At 47.1% G+C, this 20029-nt stretch overlaps 1 protein-coding gene across 1 annotated transcript; it reads left to right on the top strand.

The window, feature by feature from the left end:
* Positions 1–5027: 5027 nt before the first annotated feature.
* LOC140588425 (protein eyes shut homolog) lies at positions 5028–17984 on the top strand. The gene is made up of 4 exons (XM_072710411.1): positions 5028–5117; positions 16085–16925; positions 17723–17833; positions 17977–17984. The coding sequence occupies exons 1-4, from the start codon at positions 5079–5081 to the stop codon at positions 17982–17984; spliced, it is 999 nt and encodes a 332-aa protein (XP_072566512.1). The 5' UTR covers positions 5028–5078.
* Positions 17985–20029: the final 2045 nt, after the last annotated feature.

Here is a 20029-nt window from a genome sequence, read left to right as displayed (position 1 = left end):
GCTCTGTCTGTGCTGTATGCGCTGTCTGTGCTGTATGCGATGTCTGTGCTGTATGCAATGTCCGCGCTGTCTGTGCTGTATGCATTGTCTGTGCTGTCTGTGCTCTATGCGCTGTATGTGCCGTCTGCGCTGTCTGTGCTGTATGCGCTGTCTGTGCTGTATGTGTTGTCTGCGCTGTCTGTGCTGTATGTGCTGTCCTCGGTGCGTCACAGACATTGTTCTCTGCTGATTTTCTGGAGAACTTAGGACACCAGCTGGTTGGCTTTAGCACGCCGGAAAAATGGCGCTCCCCCCCCCCCCACCCACCCCGCCCCCAACACCTACCTGCCGGTCACTGCATTTTCACCCAGCTGACACCTTCACCTCCTCCCTCTCCAGAGAATGCAGCCACACCATCTGTGTGGGTTTCGGATCACTGCAGAAATGGCTCTGCAGGCATCAGCGCAGGCAATGCAGAGGCCTCCGTCCCAGGGTGTAGTACAGCAAAATGCCCCGTTCTCTAGGGTGGCACATATGTAGGAACTCGAGACGATGAGCGTTACCATGGGAGGGGAGGGGGGGTTGTCGGTGTCCCCAATAACATTGCTGAAGGCTTCCGTCATGTTGACGTCAGAAGGACTGTGGAGACAGTCAACGTGATGCTCGTGGAGACAGCTGAGGGACAGCTGGAGGACCGAAACCAGGCTGAAAAGTCACGTCCGCTTCACCCACATACTCCACAGGTCACTTGTGCTGCGGAAGGATTTCTACCAGCATAACTAATTCCACGGTCGACACAGTATAACTGAAAGTCTTTAAACCACTAGGACACCAAGTGTAAGCAGCCAAAATATTTGCCTTGCTTTTTGTTTTGTTTTTTTCTGAAGCGACATACATGTTTGAGGAAGCAGAGTCAGACGGCACTGGGAGCGATCGGAGGGGTTAACGGCCTTGCTCAGGGGCCCAGTGGTGACATCACTCTGCCCATCCTTCGAAACAGGAGCACGGTATCCTACCCACCGAGAACCACACCGCACCGCAAACAAGGATCTGCCTTCTGAAGACTATTAAGCATTAATCAGGCACACTCTGCTTAGTTTTACTCTAAAAAAATTCCCATACAAAGTATTTTTGTTGTGTCATTATTATAATAATTATTAATTAAGCACTGCTGACCCGCTCTTACAACACCGGCGACGGCCGATCGCATTAACCGCTCTGGATATTAAAAAGCAAATAACCCAGAGTTCAGTGCAGCACTGAGGGAAAGCAGCTGGCGGTGATCACGGGGACGCCCCCGCCCCCGGCCCGTCCCGTCCGGGTCCGTCACGTCGGCGAATCCTGTCACTGATCCATTAGGCGCCGTGAAAGCAAGCCGGCGATTGTAAACACGGACCAAGCTGCCTGTCTGACTCGGCAGCTGCCCCTGAACCCAGCCTGTCAGCAGTACGCGCCGAAAAAGGGCGTTATCACTACGGCGTAGCCCATTTTTAAGCAGGTGATTTATGAATCCATTTCTGGGTGTATGAAAGCTCCGGGGCGGGGGGGGGGAGGGGGTCAAACAGGTGTGGAATTGAGCAGTAGCCTACAGACGGCCCAGATGGATGGCTCGGATGTAAAATCCTGCAAATTCAGAAGAAAAGATTAAAATAACACTGACAGCAACTGCTGCCGATAATAATAATAATAATAATAATAATAATAATAATAATAATAATAATAATAATAATGGTTATCAAGATTATTATCTGTCCTGACAGTATGATCATTTGCTTGTAGAAGAGGGACTGTAATCCCACAACTTGAAGGATCCGGCAGGAAAATTCCCGTCATTTATGCATCGTTGCTCTGTGAGACCCAACGCTGTGATGGAGGCCTGTTTGTCCCAGTGACACCGGCGGTCTCCCACTTCTGTAATCTTTTGGGTTTTCAGACCGATATACTGTAGAGCTTGTGGTCCTTTGCTTGAGTTTTTTTTTTTTTTTTTTAAACTTCCTTAACATGGCTGAGGGCAGCATCGTCACGACAGCGGGATGACGGACGGATGTACCAAACGCGATGCATCCACAGCACCGCCATGTTAATAATAGCTGCAGCAAAGCCATTGTTCAAATGTTCCAGATCACCTCCAAAGTTCCCTTCAGGTAAAAGACACAACTTACACTTGCGACCGTCCGTATCTGGGAAACGGGTCAGCTAAGCTCTCCGGTTCATGGGCACTGGAAGCGGTCCGTCTCAGGGGTCCAGGCAGCACGGTCCATGATCCAAATCCGCGCTCCGAAAGCCCTACACCACCTCTGCTCTCTTGCATTGTTGATAGATATTACTGCATTACTGTGCTTGTTAGTATGCTTATCAGTACGCTTAAAGGAAAGCACAATTTGTTCAGGGGAACAAATTAGATGTGAAACACAAGTCCATTGGTTCTTGACCGCATTCGTTGTTTTAAAAATGATGCACTTAAAGCACCGCAGCTTGTACAGTTGTATACAACTACGATGAGACAATAATTATACAACCCTCAAACGCGGTCCTTCTCAAATTGCCAAACAAGTTACACTTGTACATGCACATCACATCGTTTCAAAATAATAGGTTTTCAAAAATCTCCCACGTGTCATTTCTCCACGTATGTAATGCACACCAGATTTCATCACGCTCTCGCAGTAATTAGGGCAAAGTAAATTGATTATTTGCAGAAGTCCAAACGAATATAATTCATTCTGATGGCTTTGCTCCGGCGAGGATGAGAAAAGTCATCTGCAATTTTAATCTTAACATTTTCACAGAATAGCAACTGCTTTTGATTATAAGATTTGCTAGCATGAAGCGCTTTTAATTTAGCCCTACATCAACATATATAAGCAATCTCGGGGAAAAAAACACTAATGAAATGTGCAAAGAGCCCATCGGAAACGAGCGGCGTCCCTCGTCGGCTCGCCAAAGAGGCGTCGATAAATTCCCTTCGTTCCCTATCACCGTTGAGGTTCTGTTTTAATAATTAGAGATTGAATTCACCAGATGGGGCATGGCAAACCAGCCGAATGAGATAGGAAAAGGGGAAAAGGAAAAATTGACTTAATTTATAGAAACTGAAGTCATAATAACAATGTGAATGTGTGCTATTAACGTAGTATTTACATTGATGTGTGAAATACTGCTACTACTACTATAGGCTATTACTAATACTTCTACTATAGGCTATTACTACTACTACTACTATTACTACTGCTACTAGTACTACTACTACTACTACTACTAGGCTACTACTAATAATAATAATAATAATAACAATAATAATAATAATATTAGTAACTCTTTCTCATCGCGTCCTTCATTTCCGCAGCCTTTAATCCATGTACACGTGTCGCCTTTTCTGACGTTTAAATAATTATTTGGTTATTTTGATTTGCGATTATTTCAGCTCGGCTGGCACAATTCTTTGTGTCTGCAACGAAATGCACGCCCTAAAAATACATACAGGTATTTTTACAGTATGTTTATGAGAATAACACGCAGCCATATTTTAGAGTTTTATTTAACATGGCATTTTGGGGGCAGGAATGTAACTTTGAAACACAAATCTGTGTCCTTCGCTGAGGACACGGAGACACTTGTTTAATTATGAGGGTTTTATGATGTATCCATCTGCGGTTTAAGCTCCATGAAGGTGATACCAGGCAAGGTTTAGACGTGCAGGCTTGAGGTTCTGGGGCAGCTTTAGGAGGATACTTCCTGAAGAGCTTCATGGACCATTAGCTCCGAGTTAGCGTGGAAACACTAACGGAGAGGAGGGAGTTATATGAGTGTTTATTGAGGCCGTGGGTTGCGCTGCAGAGCGCAGGGCTGGATGGCTTGCGGTCCCGGGGGCGGTCCAGTCATAGCCGCCTTTCTCCGCCCTGCAGGCCCGTGTCAGGTCACCACACCCGGTGCCTTGGAATTGCTGCTGCCTGAAACCACTTACTGATTTTTTTTAATGGAACGCAATTATAAAATGAAAATGGTGGTTCTATTAAATATAGACTTACATTTATATTATTATATATATATTCTTTTTTTGTCCTTTTCGCTACGTAAGAAAAAAAATAACTGCAAAATTGCAATTTTTAGCCGTTCTCGTCATCAGCACCACCTTCACCATCATCGTCGCTATTATTTGCAGGAGTAGTGTTTTTGCTTGTGTAGTGAAATACCGTGAGGTTAACTGAAAATCTAGGCTATTATCTTTAGTGTTAATTATACGGCGTCAGTGTAACATAATTCAAGTGATTTAATAGTATTTCCCAATGACCGCCTTGATATAAACGGCGTAGAGCATTCCCAGAACGAAGCATTTGAACCGAACAATTTTAAATGCAGTTTTATTTTTACGTTATATTAGGCCTACATGTTAATGGTGCGTATAGCCAACTAATGATTAAATGATTACAGGCTTTTTAGAACGCCGGAAACATGATCTTTATCAAATAATTATCTGTAGTGGACACATGAGTTAATCTTGGAGGGTTTTGCTGTGAACATCCCACTTTTACTTTACATAGCCTTGTTACGGTCTGGGGTGGGGGGTCTCACACTAAAGGAGTGTTTTATTCAGCACTGACAGCGGATTAACTCGTTTAATTAACCCAATTAAACCGCGCGCAAATTTAAGTGCTCCTTCACTTTATTGGCGATGTATTTCAAAGGTGTAAAAGCTGAATCTGTAGTGACCATGTATTATCCATATTAGCGTAGCAGGTTTCATCAAAAGCTTGGAGTGAGATTACATCTGTTAGGGGTGCAGCGTGTACAGTATCTCCCGGTCGATGCGTGACACCTTAATTTAAAGCTCCGCCGACCGCAGTCATGGGATCTCGCTCTTACACGCACTTCCACCACGTCTGCACTCCGTATGCGCGCATCCATGTGATAACGGGCTTAAGCGGGATCACATGTAACTTATTTTGGAATTTACCCGGAAACAACAAATGCTGTATTCTGATTGGTTTGTAGGTAGCTATTAATTCTGTATAACTGGAGCCCGTTATGAGCTCGGTGGGTGGATGGGGCCCTGATACGAACCGTAACGCCTCTCCGTACGCCTGCGGGTATAGGGCGTTATGCCGTTATCCCTCACTTCTCGGTCCGAGAAACACAAGGTGTGGCGTGTGAACTGATTGAAATATGTGTCTCACGGTCAATGCGTGAGGCTTGAGTTGCCTGCTGTAACGTAGGGATGGTACTGGTATAAAATTTCTCGATTTAATCGCCTTGATTAAAAAAGGGCACACCGAATATAGTTTGGGATGAACTTGAGACGCATCGGATTCGTTTGTGACATCTTGTAATCGCTAAAATCCCATTTATTAATATAAAATTATTAGTAGAGACCCTATGCCTTTATTATTTAGAAATGTGACCATTGAGTTTTGACCAATAATTTGATATGTTAAATTTACGCCTATAAATTTCTTCGTGCGCCATATTGAATTACATAGCATCTCTTTTGCACCGCGTCGTACCGCGTTCAGTCGTGTTGTGTTGAGTCAAATAATATGCAATTGCACTTCATCGCATGCGATAGGGGTGAATCACATCGTGTCGCTTCAATTGTTGCTTCATATGTATCATTAATGTATCGGATCGTTGGCAATGCATCGAAATGGGTATTGCATCGGACGGAGATGACCATTCATAGTGTGATGTATTCCTCTGCCCAAGCTGCAGACACCGGACGGGGAGCGCTATGGAGCACATGGGATATTAAACCCTTAAGGGCATGTCGGCGTGGCAGATGCTCTCCTTCCGAGAAGCGCAGATTAAGCAGATCAAGTGCGGCAGCGGACAGGAGGCGCGGGGCAGCTCGGAGAACCGCACGCGCTCGATCTCCTCTGCTTTTCTTTTCCTTTTCACTCTTTCTTTCATTCCTTTACTCTCTCATTCCTGAGTAATTGAGCCGCCATCAGGCCCCGGGCTGCGGTGGGGAGGAGAGCAGCACTCCGAGTGAGTAGTACGAGAGTCCACCAGACCACTTCACACATTAACGCCATTGTTATGGAAATGTCCGTAATTGTAGGAAATTATACATTTTGCTGCCAGACGCACCTAGTCAGAGTGGTCGCGATGATAATATAGTACTATTTTCATCAGTCATTTTCCCTGCTTTTTGCCCCCTTCCTCAGCCCAAAGATGTGGAATAATTTTATTTCTATAATATCAAGGCTGTTAGGACTTCTAGATGGGCCTGATTGTGTTGTGCCTCGGATGTTGGGAAATGTGATTAATAAAAGAAATAACAGACGTTCCTCTTAGCAATATTGGAGTTTGTTTTATTGAGTAGTGCACCTAATGCTGCATGTAATAAGGTCTGTGGTATTTGGAAAATGAAGATTGAGATTGATTTGTAGAGTGAGTGAATGATTTTGATGTACTACTTTGATAGGCGGCATGACTCATTGTGATGGGCAACCTGATCAATTTTTGATTGACAGTGTTTTAATAGACCTGCCCCAGCAGCATGTTTGTATCCCCGCCTCCTAACACAACCAAAGTGAGATCAGTTTGTGATTGACAGTGTGTTTGTATCCCTGCCTCCTAACCCCACGCAAAGTGAGATCAGTTTGTGATTGACAGTGTGTTTGTATCCCTGCCTCCTAACCCCACCCAAAGTGAGATCAGTTTGTGATTGACAGGGTGTTTGTATCCCCGCCTCCTAACCCCACCCAAAGTGAGATCAGTTTGTGATTGACAGCGTGTTTGTATCCCCGCCTCCTAACCCCACCCAAAGTGAGATCAGTTAGGGATTGACAGCGTGTTTGTATCCCCGCCTCCTAACCCCACCCAAAGTGAGATCAGTTAGGGATTAACAGCGTGTTTGTATCCCCGCCTCCTAACCCCACCCAAAGTGAGATCAGTTTGTGATTGACAGTGTGTTTGTATCCCTGCCTCCTAACCCCACCCAAAGTGAGATCAGTTTGTGATTGACAGTGTGTTTGTATCCCTGCCTCCTAACCCCACCCAAAGTGAGATCAGTTTGTGATTGACAGGGTGTTTGTATCCCCGCCTCCTAACCCCACCCAAAGTGAGATCAGTTTGTGATTGACAGCGTGTTTGTATCCCCGCCTCCTAACCCCACCCAAAGTGAGATCAGTTAGGGATTGACAGCGTGTTTGTATCCCCGCCTCCTAACCCCACCCAAAGTGAGATCAGTTAGGGATTAACAGCGTGTTTGTATCCCCGCCTCCTAACCCCACCCAAAGTGAGATCAGTTTGTGATTGACAGTGTGTTTGTATCCCTGCCTCCTAACCCCACCCAAAGTGAGATCAGTTTGTGATTGACAGTGTGTTTGTATCCCTGCCTCCTAACCCCACCCAAAGTGAGATCAGTTTGTGATTGACAGTGTGTTTGTATCCCCGCCTCCTAACCCAACCAAAGTGAGATCAGTTTGTGATTGACAGTGTGTTTGTATCCCCGCCTCCTAACCCCACCCAAAGTGAGATCAGTTTGTGATTGACAGCGTGTTTGTATCCCCGCCTCCTAACCCCACCCAAAGTGAGATCAGTTAGGGATTGACAGCGTGTTTGTATCCCCGCCTCCTAACCCCACCCAAAGTGAGATCAGTTAGGGATTAACAGCGTGTTTGTATCCCCGCCTCCTAACCCCACCCAAAGTGAGATCAGTTTGTGATTGACAGCGTGTTTGTATCCCCGGCCATTCCCAGTATCTGACAGCCCATGAATGCCTCTGCTGTCAGTTGTGAAGCCTCTTCATTAGCCAGATAAATTAAGCCAAATATAAGGACCTTCTAATAACTCTAGTAGGAATGTCACTCATCTCTCTTCCTGTTGGATAGTTTTCACGTTTGGCTTAAGTCGCCCAGCTAACTGTTTAATCCTGCTTTGTTGAATACCGCTCTGGTCTGGTGCCATTTATCCTTCGTCTCCCAAGAGTTTGCGGAGTTTCGTCAGCTTTATGGCTTCAGCGTATTTGCGCAGCTAAAGCGGAACAATCCGCAGTGGCGATGCTGAAAGGCGGAAACGGGCAGGAAAGGCAGCAAACTGCAGGAAGTAGGATCACTGTTTAAATGTCGTTCACTGCGTCCGTACTTATTGATCGGGGTACAAATTTATTTGTGATCAGTATTGATTCTGTGGGTGGGACTGTTGACCCCAAGTATCTAAAATTCAATATCGCCCTTGTCATTTTGCGTGTAAACATGAACGAAATGCCAAAATTTACGGTCACACTAGTGTGCGTTGTTTTGACGCAGCTGTAGTATTTTCTGTAATTCGGCATAGCCGCTTTAAATCTGAAACACGCGGCCATTTAACCGTTTAAAGCTGATGTGGATTTACATCTGAAGGCGATTCTGCTGCTTCAGCTCTCCGCAGGGGTTTCCGTGCATGTGTGTTTCAAAGCAGTACCAGTCGTTTTAATCTATAAAATGTAAACCACTGGATAAAAGCAAACAATAAATCTTGGCTGTTTGGAGGGTTAAGAAATAATTAGGAGGATTTATAAGCAGTCAAGTAATTGGATTGATCTAGAAATCAATAGTGAAATTATATAAATGGCTATTAAGGGCCTATTCATCATGTTCTTTGGTGGCTTTCATTAACCTCCAACATTTTTCAGGCAAACATTTTTGTATAAATATGGATTATCCTGTCCATATTTAATACGCTTACTCTTCCAAGGTGACTTCTGTCGCTGGACGCATCTCTTGAGGTGACACACATCGTCATCAAGAAGCTGACTGACACCCCTGGCTGCCGTTTTTAATTTATCTCACAGGGACGCATCTAACTGGAGATATTCTTCACATCCAGGGCCTTCAGGATTTGGCCTATAAAAAACCTGCCTTTAATAATTTAAAGGGGTTGGCTCAGTAGGGCTTACTAAAGCAGGGATTACACGTCATTTAGAACTGCTTATCCCGGTTAGGGTCACTGTAAACAGGAATTAATGGACATCTTTCTAGAATATTCTAGGCATTTTAAATATGTTAGGCTAATGGAGCGCACATCATTTCTGCTCCCTGACATTTACCGGTGCTCCTGAACTTCAGGAGGGCTTTGTAAACTCCTCAGGGAGGAAGATCTTAAAAATGTAAATACCCTGGGGCATCAGCAGGGGGTGTGATGGTTAAGGACAGTTAGCCTGATGCTTGCTGGCTTGAGTGCCAGCAGGTCCTGCCCGGAGCTGGGTACTTAATCTGACCGTACTGGTGAGAGATCCAGTCCTCTGTGCGAGCTGAAACTCCAGGTGCGTGGGATGGAAGCACAACAGCAAACACACGCATACATTCGCTCAGTCACTGATATGTAGCTGTTGGCAAGGAGCGGCGCAGGTGGTTGCATGTTTGAGTCCCTGTTCAGGAGCACGACTTGTCCCCAGTGTGGTCTGACCTCCAAACCTTCTCAGAAGGCCGGGATTAGTAAGTGAACAGAGCAAAAGGGGGGGGGGGGGCTTCACAGGTGAGTATTACTTCTGTGGGAGTCTCTCCCTTCTGTAAAATGGGAAGTCACAGAATCTCTCAATAAAATATTCAGTTACAGTTTCTTTAGCAGTAGCTGGATCAGACAGCCTTCTGTGAAACTCGGAGCTAAAAGCCAGACTCACGGGCCAAGGGTGACATCACTGCCCCGACCCTGGGATTCGAACCGGTGACCTCGCAATCACAGACACAGCATCCTAACTCCCAAATAATCTCTGTCACAGAATGATCTTCAGGATAAGGATTAGCCATAAAAACATGTTACTGTTAGCTTAGTCAAATTGTACCGTGGTCTTGGCGAATTATTTCTGTGTTTACGCAGAATGGCCTGTTAGCCATAATGTTTACTTCCCTGTAATTATCAAAAAATCAGTGTATCTCCGAACATCCAAAATAAAATGTCTGCAGTTATTTAAAAATAAGTTTTAAATATGTCGGCTTTCATTCGTAAATCTTTGCAGTGCTGTCAGAGTGCTTTTGAAATCACTTTAAAGGCTTTCGGTTCCTGTGATGACTTTACCGGTGCTGGGGAACACGAGATTTAATGTGAGGTGCAAATGGCAGGAAACTAAGCATTCAGAAAACCACACAGTGCTGTGAAGCGTAATGTCAGGAGCTTCCAGTTTAGTGTTTTATTTAATGTCCTGCGACGCTGTGGTTCTGATCCGATTCAGAGACGATTTGGCATGTGCAGTTGTGGGAGGGAGCAAAAACATGGACTGTCTCAGGGTGCTCGAAGGACCAGGAGTGGTGAGGGAGTAAAACTGTGGACTGTCTGGGGGTGCCCGAAGGACCAGGAGCGGTGAGGGAGCAAAAATGTGGGCTGTCTGGGGGTGCTCGAAGGACCAGGAGCGGTGAGGGAGCAAAAATGTGGACTGTCTGGGGGTGCTCGAAGGACCAGGAGCTGTGTAGGAGAAAAAACATTGACTGTGTGCGGGTTGGGAAACACTGATGTAGGATGCACTCCTCCATGGTTGCAAACTCATCTTTTAGTGCTGTAGGACATCAGAGCATTAGATGTCCCTCAGATGTCCTGTAGACCATCTGTGGCCCAGCTCTGTCCCACCTAATTATCACAATTTTGTTTGTGGCGTTTAACTGGGTATCTGCATTCATGCAGGTGACTGTCATGTGACTTCCAGCTGAGGTTCTTCACCCATGGTGATGCTCTGGCCCCCATGAATGGTTTAACCTGCTTCTCTTTGGGTTTAACTCGGTTGTGACTGACAGTGTGCAGCAGATCCCGCCCAGAACCATGGCGATTCCCATAATAATACAGTAACCTTTGCATGTTCATTTGCTCTCCATGTTCTTCTCATAGAATTCCTAGCTACAGCAATTATCTGTCTGCCAGTAAAATGCATTATTTTCCTTTTAATTATGGCAAATGCGCCTGAGGGCAGCAAATGTATTACTGTACCTACAGAAAGTCTGCAGGAAATGAGGTCGCACTAGATAACTCCAAGCGACTTTAAGTGCAGTGTTTTCATAAAGCCGACTGAACGATTAAAAAAAGCCAAGCATAGGATTCTTATACTTTCTGCAGGAAATGGTAACGAAGCAACAGAATCATGGATTATTCCTATTGATTGTGTGCTGCTTTGTGATGCTGTATGGTTTAGTTTGGATGGAACCACACTAGATATGTCCGGGTTGGGTTGAATTTTATAGCACCGGTATTTTGTGGGTTTAAAACTGGGTTAGTTGCATCCCTTTGATGGAGAGTGGCTTAAAGTGGAGAATAAACTTTTCTGATGTAATGCGTCCGACATCCTTGGCTCTGTGTCCGCAGTGGTGTGGAAAAACCTCAGAGCGTCAGCTTTGGATTCCCCTGGGCCAGAACCCGGCACAGTTTCCGTCCGCCTCGGGGGACTTGCTGACATTTAGTCTCGCCGGGTCGTGTTTTGATGGCAGCGAGACTGAAATGAGTAACCCAGCAAGTCTGAGTGACAGGACTGAGGGTGGGCCTGGGTGGGGGGCGGCCTTTGGAGACTGTGTTTGCATGCTGGAGGATCCAGGTTCTGTGTTGCTGTCCTTGGAAGGTCTATTCATGGGATGAGTTATAGATTCATAGAAAGATGGTTTTTTTCATCGCTTAAGTTCTCATCTTTTAAATGACTTTGGCACACATTATACATGTCATTATGGCTTTTCTCTGATAACCAATTCCTGTTGATTTATGCTCTACAAATCTGGGCACCAGCGCTGCAAGTCTCGAAAATCAGGAGTATTTTTTTATTATGCTTTTATACCTGAACATATTACAAATTCATATTTTATGTTATGACAGTCCATCCTGTGTATGAACCGTCAGTGTGGTTGTGGGCTGAAATTCCTCACTTTTAAGATATTTATACTTGGTATGTATGGGTTTATATGGGTAATGAATATGTAGTAGATCCGCATTTTAAAGTTGCGTAACATGATTAACAATAATCACATTACAGGCACGTCTTGTTGACAGCAGAGGGCAGAGACTGTCTGAAATGTTGCGTTTTGATGCTTCAGAATAACCTGGGACACTGGGCACATACTTTCTCAAGGTTAGATGGTAATATTATTTTTCGGGGGGGCGGGGGATGTTTAACAGCTCAGCTGTGGACTTTGGGAAAAGTGGGAATGAAAATAAACACATTCGCAGGGCAGAGCCTTGGAGAGGGTGAGGGGTGGGATTCTGTCTGTGAGCAGATTGGTGAGCGGTCTCTCAGCCTGGGGGGGGGAGCTGCACTGACCTTAGACTGAGGTGGATGGTGGTCTTCAGGCCTGAAGATCTCCACTCAGATGAACCAAATTAATGCCAGTGATGTACTGCTAGTCGAGGTAGTTTGGGTTTAAGTTAGTGACTATATTAGACACATTAGAGCATATTAGACATTAGTTGTAATTATAAAACATGACACATTGCGAAAAATCGCTATGAAAAAGTCATTTTGATTGGGGCTGGCCATTTATCTCTAAATATTGCGGAAATGCCATCCACTTAATCATGGAAATTCTGTTATCGTGTAGCTTATTTAAAAATGATAATTTCGATTTTTAAATGGTGAGCAGACGGTTTCGGGCGTCCTGTTTGGCCTGCAGTAAAATCTATAATTAACAATGTGGCCTCGGTGTGTTTGTGAAATTTGTCATTTATAGAGTTTAGTCTCTCTCATTAAATGCCTGCCTTTATTTATTAAGAGAATTTGAGTTAAATGATTCTGAATTATTTATAGTTTTAAGATCAGAAAGGTATTGATACTATATGGAAAGTGGCCCTTTGTCATGTGTCATGCACGGTTTTGGGGCCCGATTCAGGAAGTCACTTAGCATAGTGTAGTAACAATTTGTGGCCTACAGAGGGCCCCCAAACTTCAGGGGTCCCACACAAATGTGTGGTGGGAGTGGTTGGTCGCAGTGCATCTGCTATTGCCTCCCCTGTCTCTGGCAGTCTCCTCAGCTTGGAACCAGATGTTCTAGAACATTTCTGCTCCCTCTGGCACGTTGGAGCGTCTCCCCGCCCGAGGCCGCGTTCCACCCACTCCCCTGGCATCTCCTTCGATCGCCGAGGCCGTTTGGTCACGGATCGCTTTCGGCAGCGTTTTCCAGCCCCGCTTAGAGTGCAGCAGGTCAAGCATTGAAGGTTTTTCCCATCTCCCCTCAAACCAGGCGTGTCGATCTTCTCCCCAAATGATGTGTGTCGGAAATCGCTAATGGTTACTGGCCTGCTTACATGGCCTGGGCAGTACTGGGGGGTGTGCTTCCTGGGGGAGTCTGGCATCTTTAAGGAGACGTGGGCTTGGTTCATAATTTATCACTTAGCATCTTCGACCTGGATACCTGGATGGAGACCTGATACATCTGTCAAGTTAGAGGAAAATCTGGAGTTAATTCACCAGGGCAGCTCCAGTGCCTTGGGCGCCCCCTACCCTGCGATGTCTGTAGTTAATGCGCCTGGGAAGTTACCAAGCAGGTCCTGGGCCTTGGGCGCCCCCTACCCTGCGATGTCTGTAGTTAATGCGCCTGGGAAGTTACCAAGCAGGTCCTGGGCCTTGGGCGCCCCCTACCCTGTGTTAAAAGGCGGTATTCCATCTTGCATTACTAGGAATGTTTCGTATGATTTTCTCCACTTCATGCTCGCACACAGAGCTGGAGAGGATGCGCAGGATCACCCTCTGCTCCCAAAAGAGTTGACAAGTCATTATGATTCCTGTCTCGCTGATGGGAAGCAGCTCTCTCCTGTGCGGCTTGGGGTGGAGGACCCGGGAGGAAGAGGTCCTGCTGGCAGAGATAAGGAAGGAGTTCTATGTGGCAGGGGTCATGATCCCCCCATCTCCTGGTTAAAGGAAAGCAGGAACGGAGAATTCCAGAAGGAAAAGCACCTGGATATCACTGCATTTTCTTTCCTTTCTAGCTATAGAATGGACATTTATTTTAGTACAAATCGAGCAACGCTGCTCCTCTTCACTGTGGTCTCCAGAAGTGTCTGTTTATTACGGCCTGTGACTAGTGAGTCTAGACTCCCGGAGGAATTAGACTGGGAGTGGGGAATTAGATCAGGCCCCCGGGAATGACCTGGAGGGAGAACAGGACCCTAATGGATGTTGGCTACTGACTGAGCAGCTGTGGGCTGTAATATGATGAGCGCTTCACAGACAGATTACCGTCCTGCGTTACTGTCTGCGGAAATGTGTACATTAAACAACAGATCCAGTGTTGTCTAGTGTGCTTGGTCTTTGGCTGTTTCTCCATTCTTTATGTTATGTTTTATGTTATGACAGACTTTCCTCTGTCTCCCCTCCCTTTAACTTATTGATAATTGTACAGGATTTTTTGCACTATGTATATGACCTCACAAACGCTGTCTGTGGCCATGCAATGTCTGTCACGGATGCTGCACCATGGGTCCAGGATGGACGTCATTCAGTCTCAACCTGCTTGAACTTGCTTACAGTCAGCCAAGCAGCCTGGCCACCATCTTCGCGGTCATCATCATTTATTATCTCTCCTTCCCCCTGTCGTTTTGGATGGGCTGGATGGCGGACCAAGGTGCTGGATAGTCCCTGAGGGATCGCCGCTCTGACGTCCCCTCTCGCCCGCGTCCTCGCCCACGCCGGACCCGCGCTCGTCGTCGGGAGGATTATTTATTACTTATGGTGCCAGCGTCACGCTCATGTCACTGCCGGCGGACGGAGACGTGGGAATTGCCGGTCCCAGAGATAGAGAATGCTTTATCTTCTCACGGCACTCTTTTATCTGGAGAACGTGGGTTAGAATGAGACCCGGGGGAGCAGGCATAATGCAGAGCTGTGCAGCAGAGCGGGGAGCAGGAAGAATGCAGAGCCACGCAGCACATCAGAGGCGCCGGCGCTGAGCGGGCCGCCCATCCGGGCCTCTGGGAGTGCGGACAGCCTCTGCAAGGGCGGGGCGGGGCGGGGCGGCGCACCAGGCTGCTGTCCTCCCGTCGGACGGCCAGGGACGTTATCATTTATGGTATAATTTCAGACAAGAGGACGTGTCGATTCATCAGGCTGACGAAACGGGCTGTGAATCAGATGTGCTGCTGTAGGAACAGTCCTGAGACGGATGACAGCCTGTTGGGATGTTTTTATTTAGTGCCAAAGCTGTAATGCAAAGTTTCTTTAGCGGAAAAGCAAACCTCCGTCACAGACGGTGAATCATACGGCGTTACGCCGCATGTGTGTTCATCTGCGCAGTGCTGACTGACGACTCAAGGATTGGAAAACTTGATTGTCATTTGTACAAACATATTTGCTTGTTTACCTCCCTGCAGATTGAAACGGCATGTAGTGATGATGGGCAATAAATGGCAAATAACGGAATAGTGAACAGTAAAGTACATACAGCATGTACAGTCTGCATAAAATATGCATGAAACATATGCATTATACAAACAATAGTGATGTCTGAAGTAGGACAGCAAGGTTCTGGGTCACAGTGGCAGCAGTTAGTAAGTGACAATAGAGACTGGAATTATACCACGAGTTATCAGTGTGTATTTAACATTGTTATTCCTGTTGGAGTGAAAAGGTTGATGTGCCCTAGATGTTGGTGCAGAAGCAGAACTGTTAGAGGCACATTATTTAATTACCTGCATGCATATTGGGTTATACCATCTGCATGTTTCATATGGGAACCTCATCTCTGTGCGTAAGTGAAATCCTGAGAGTACGAGGCCCTCGCCCACAGCGTGAGATGTGACAGCCGCTCGCCTCAAACACTCACTTAGATGCTTACTTTGCTAATATACGTGCTTTGGGTCAAATACTGCATAACCAATAAATCAGTCTAATTTAATTTAAGATGGGGGAAGAAAAAAAAATTCCAGAATGAGGGATTTTGAAATGCATTCCTTGACCTCCGGTAATGTTTGTGTAAACGTACGAATGACAAGTTGCAGATATAATCTTGTGAGAGTTTGCCGATACCATCTTGGGTTTAGTTACGGTTTGAAGCCAGAGAACTAAGAGGCAGGTTGACGTATCCTTAAATAATAACCTCATTTATTTTCTATCAAAAATAATTTGTCTGGGAATATGAAGTCTTGCCCATCTTGTTAATATGTTTGAGGAAAATAAATTGACTGCTACGTTTTTGATTTATTTCTGATTTGTCTTTTTCGAGTTTAGGCTAAATTTCACTGGCATCCTTTAAGTCAAAAATTGTCCAGGTTGTTCCACTCCAATCAGGGGGCAATGAAGATGTGGACCAGAATGAAGCTGGAGCTTGTTGAGGTCTGCATACGTGGGCTCCTGGTTCTGCTCATCTGTGTGCTGGACGCGGGAAGCCGAGGACAGATGGTCTGCGACACGGAGGCCTCCACTCATTGGCTCCTGGTGCCTCAGACCTTGGAGGTGAGGTGGACGCTCTCCAAGAAGACGTGCTCCAGCCCTGAAGAATGCTGGGGGATTCGAGGACATGGGCATGAAGAGGAGCTCTCCAGCACGCTGTGGACGTTCCCACAGATGTGCCCCGTACAGTTACAGGTCGGGGATAAGCTTCTCGTTTTGGCTGATGACACTCTGGAATCATACGGGATTCATCTCATGAACGTCTCCAAGGAGAGTTTCAGAAGCTGTTCCACCACTGGATATCCTGCGGACCAGCTGCTGTTTCCCGGACACGTCAAGGGGACTGTGGAGGTGGATCCAAAATGGCTGCTCCCTGGGACACAGCATTTGGTGGCGGTGCGCGAGGGCGACCCGGAGCTGTGTAAGGTGGGCCTGAGGCTTGTCGTCAGGGTCAGGGGTCACCGCTGTCGCCGAACCACGTCAGAGCAGCTCTGCGCGGGGAATGGAGCCTGTAGGGCTGCCGTGCAGGACAACATGTTCAACTGCGCATGCAGGCGTGGCTTTTCCGGAAGATTCTGCGAGCGCTTCGGCGGCCGGCCCAGCGGACGCCACGGGGCCAGGAGTCTGTGCATGCGCCGAGGGCCGGCATACGAGTGTGTATGTCCTTCACGGCCTGCAGGTAAAGTGGTGCCGCAAACCATCCGTGCGCTTTGCCACAGTTTCTGCATTTATGTCAAACCCTCGTCGCAAGTTCAATTACAATAAACAGGAGAATAAATCAGGTTCATTAAGCTGAAGCCTCGTGACCGCATCCGCCGGTGTGAACGTGGCCAGATTCTGATTGTTTACTTCTCTCTCCTAATTACTGCTTTTCCCTATTTAGCGCACTGCAGTTATTTCAGGAAGCTGATACCCCAAAGGCTGTTTATTCAAGCGACAGTCTTCGTCCTGAGTCTCTAATTAACATAATTATTTCACTAATGATTTCTATACCGCCTCTTTTTTCCCTCCTCCCCTTAAATCTTCCCTCCCTGTGATCTTCTCGCTTGCTGGATGCTTTGCTATGAAGGACACCTCCACTGTTCGACGTCCAACTTTTTGTCTTTTGGGAGAAGTGAGGGAATGCAAACATGGACGTGAAATAGGGGTGATTCTAGGATTTGAGGGGTATCAATTCATACGGAGGAGCCAGCCTATTAGCCAATGATATGTTTTGAATCAGCCAGTGAGAGGAGAGGGGGCACTCAGGGAGCCAATCAGCTTTCAGCTGGGCCCAGAGCCTTTTGTGGCCCCGCCCCAGAAGGTGACCCCTGAAGTGAAAAGTATGTTTCATTTAGTTCAAATAATCCTTGTTCCTTCTTCTCCTCAGGTTTTGTGTTTCCTGAGCTGTGCTTTCTAGGGCCCGTTCATATTTATGAAAATTCTGTAGTGTTTACTGGCTAATTCATTTGTTCTACAAATGTCTGTTTTTCTTAGGAATGAACTGCTCTAAAGTGACCCATCTCTGTAATGAAAGGTGTGTCAATGGCAGATGTGAAAGTGTCGCACCAAACTCCATCCGGTGCATGTGTGACCTTGGATTTACAGGTAAATGCTTGACTCATTTTTCAGACGCTATTGTCCATAGCAGTTTACAGTTGAGGGAAGGGTTGCAGTTTACGTTTGCTCCCCGGGATTCAAACCCACAACCTTTGTGTTTTTAGAGCGATGCTATACTTGTTGGGCCACAGGAACATAAGCCACGTTGCATCCTCTGCTTCTGGCATCAGATCGCTGACGTGCGGCACTCGGGGAAGCCAGCAGCGGGTGCATTCGCCAGCACTGTCACGCACAAACCAGAGGCAGCACAATTTACCACTCTTCAACCCTATTAAGAACTTTTAATTGCTATTAATGACCCACAGGGTGCATTCTGGCATATCAATAATGTAAGTGCTTAGACAGCTTGTTCTTTGTATGTCTGGCCAGGAGAAATTATTACTGCTTTTAAACTGTGCAGCTGTTCGCCTTCGACATAAAGTATGAAATAGTGGATTTCAATAAAAATCCATCCATCCATCCATCCTCCCTTACTTGGGGTTGTGCTTGGAGCCTATTCCACACAGCATACGGTAGGAGAAGGGCTCAACGGCACAGCTGGCTCTGATTCACATTGGGACGAAAACGTGGTTTTTACCACAGACGCGGTATAAAAAAATGTGGCCCTGCTTACTTTTTTACTGTGGACACAGATGAGTCTCGCCATGGCCGCGTTTGCCCATGTATGGGCTGGTTGCCGATCCCTGGGTCCGAGGCTGGGGTTTGCCCTGGATGGGATGGCAGTCTGTCGCTGGGCATGCATCCAGAAACTCGGGGAAACGTTTTATCGGCCGGTACGATGTAACCACGGGAACGAGACGTGCCAGACGGGCCCGGAGGACGGTGAGCTTGGCGTCCTCAGTGAAGGTCACCGCGTCATAATGAGCGTCCCGTCCCACGCTCACCTCCGCGGCTCTGTGCCTCCCCTGGCCCCCGCGGCACCGGCCGGCCCCTCATTTATCACTCTGAAGCAGGCCGGCCGCTCGGCGCGGGGGCTGCCGTGGCGAGGCCCGAACCCAGCCTCGCAGAATAATGCCAGGGGCCTCTGGGGCTCTTCCAATCGGATTTGCTCTTTTCTTTCCTGCAGCTCGGGGTGCCCCTCATTAAAAGCCGCGCCTCTTCCTGGCCTCTTGCCGCACCAGTTCCTGGTCTCTGTTGCGCAGGGTTGTGTGCCAGTTCTGTTTTGTACATTCCAGCCTTTCTATCGCTGAATGTGGCAGTTGCAGAACGGTGCGCTTTACACTGTGCCTCGTGTCTGACGTGTACGATCTCGTCGCTTCGCTTGCTGTCGACACAGAAAGGAAACTTCAGGAGCTTCTTTTCCCCGTGCCATGACGTGTGCATCTGGCTTCTTGTTTTGCAGGATTTTGCCCATTTAATCCATGCACAGCCGAAGGTTTGACTGCACGCCTTTTTGTTTTGATCCTGAAAATGGCTTTAGTGTTGAAAGTGCTTCTTCACACATGATATCACGCAACGCAGGAGGATTCGCCGCCGCTGCACTTTGTTGCGCTCAAAGGCTTCTCCCGCCAGTGCAGCCAACTTTATTAAGCGCTTACCTGAGTTTTCCGAATCAGCACCTTTCACAAAGGGCCTCCGCTCGATCCTGGGCAAAGCGGCACGTTGCCACGCCGGTGTTTACATGAACCGGCCGCGCTGCCATTTCCACCGAGGAGCGCGGATGAAGGAGCAGGCGTGCGGGACAGATAAGCGCAGTCCTCCTCAAAAGCACCTGTCATATCATAGAATGCTGGCTGGGCCGGTAGAAATGCCGGCGAGTCATACGGCGTTACGGCAAAGGAGAGCCGTGTAAACCTGTAAAGTGAAGGTGCAGATGGGCTTGTGAAGGGAAAGCAGGGGGAGGACTGTCTTTGGGAGGACTGTGGGCCCTTAACGGTCGCCGACGGGGCCCCCGAGGGACCAGGGGAGGCGACACCGTCTGGGGATTAGCGTGTCGGAATATGCTAACAAAGACTTCCTGCCCATGGGAAAGATAAATGGGTCCCTGGTCTATGAGGAGTGCAGAAATGCAAATGGCTCGCCGGGGGAATTAAATCAAACCGCGTTCACCTTGAACCTGGCGTCCCCTCGGTCTAAAATTAACCCGTGACAAGACGATCTCGAACAAGCAAGCCAGCGAGGGGATAGTGGACCGGTGCGTTACGTTTTGACAAAGTTCCTGGAATGTGAGGCAGAGCTTGGCAT

This window comes from Paramormyrops kingsleyae, chromosome 3, assembly GCF_048594095.1.
Source record: "Paramormyrops kingsleyae isolate MSU_618 chromosome 3, PKINGS_0.4, whole genome shotgun sequence".
Classification (NCBI taxonomy): Eukaryota; Metazoa; Chordata; class Actinopteri; order Osteoglossiformes; family Mormyridae; genus Paramormyrops; species Paramormyrops kingsleyae.
Note: the sequence above shows the minus strand (reverse complement) of the source record. Positions and strands in the feature narration are given on the sequence as shown.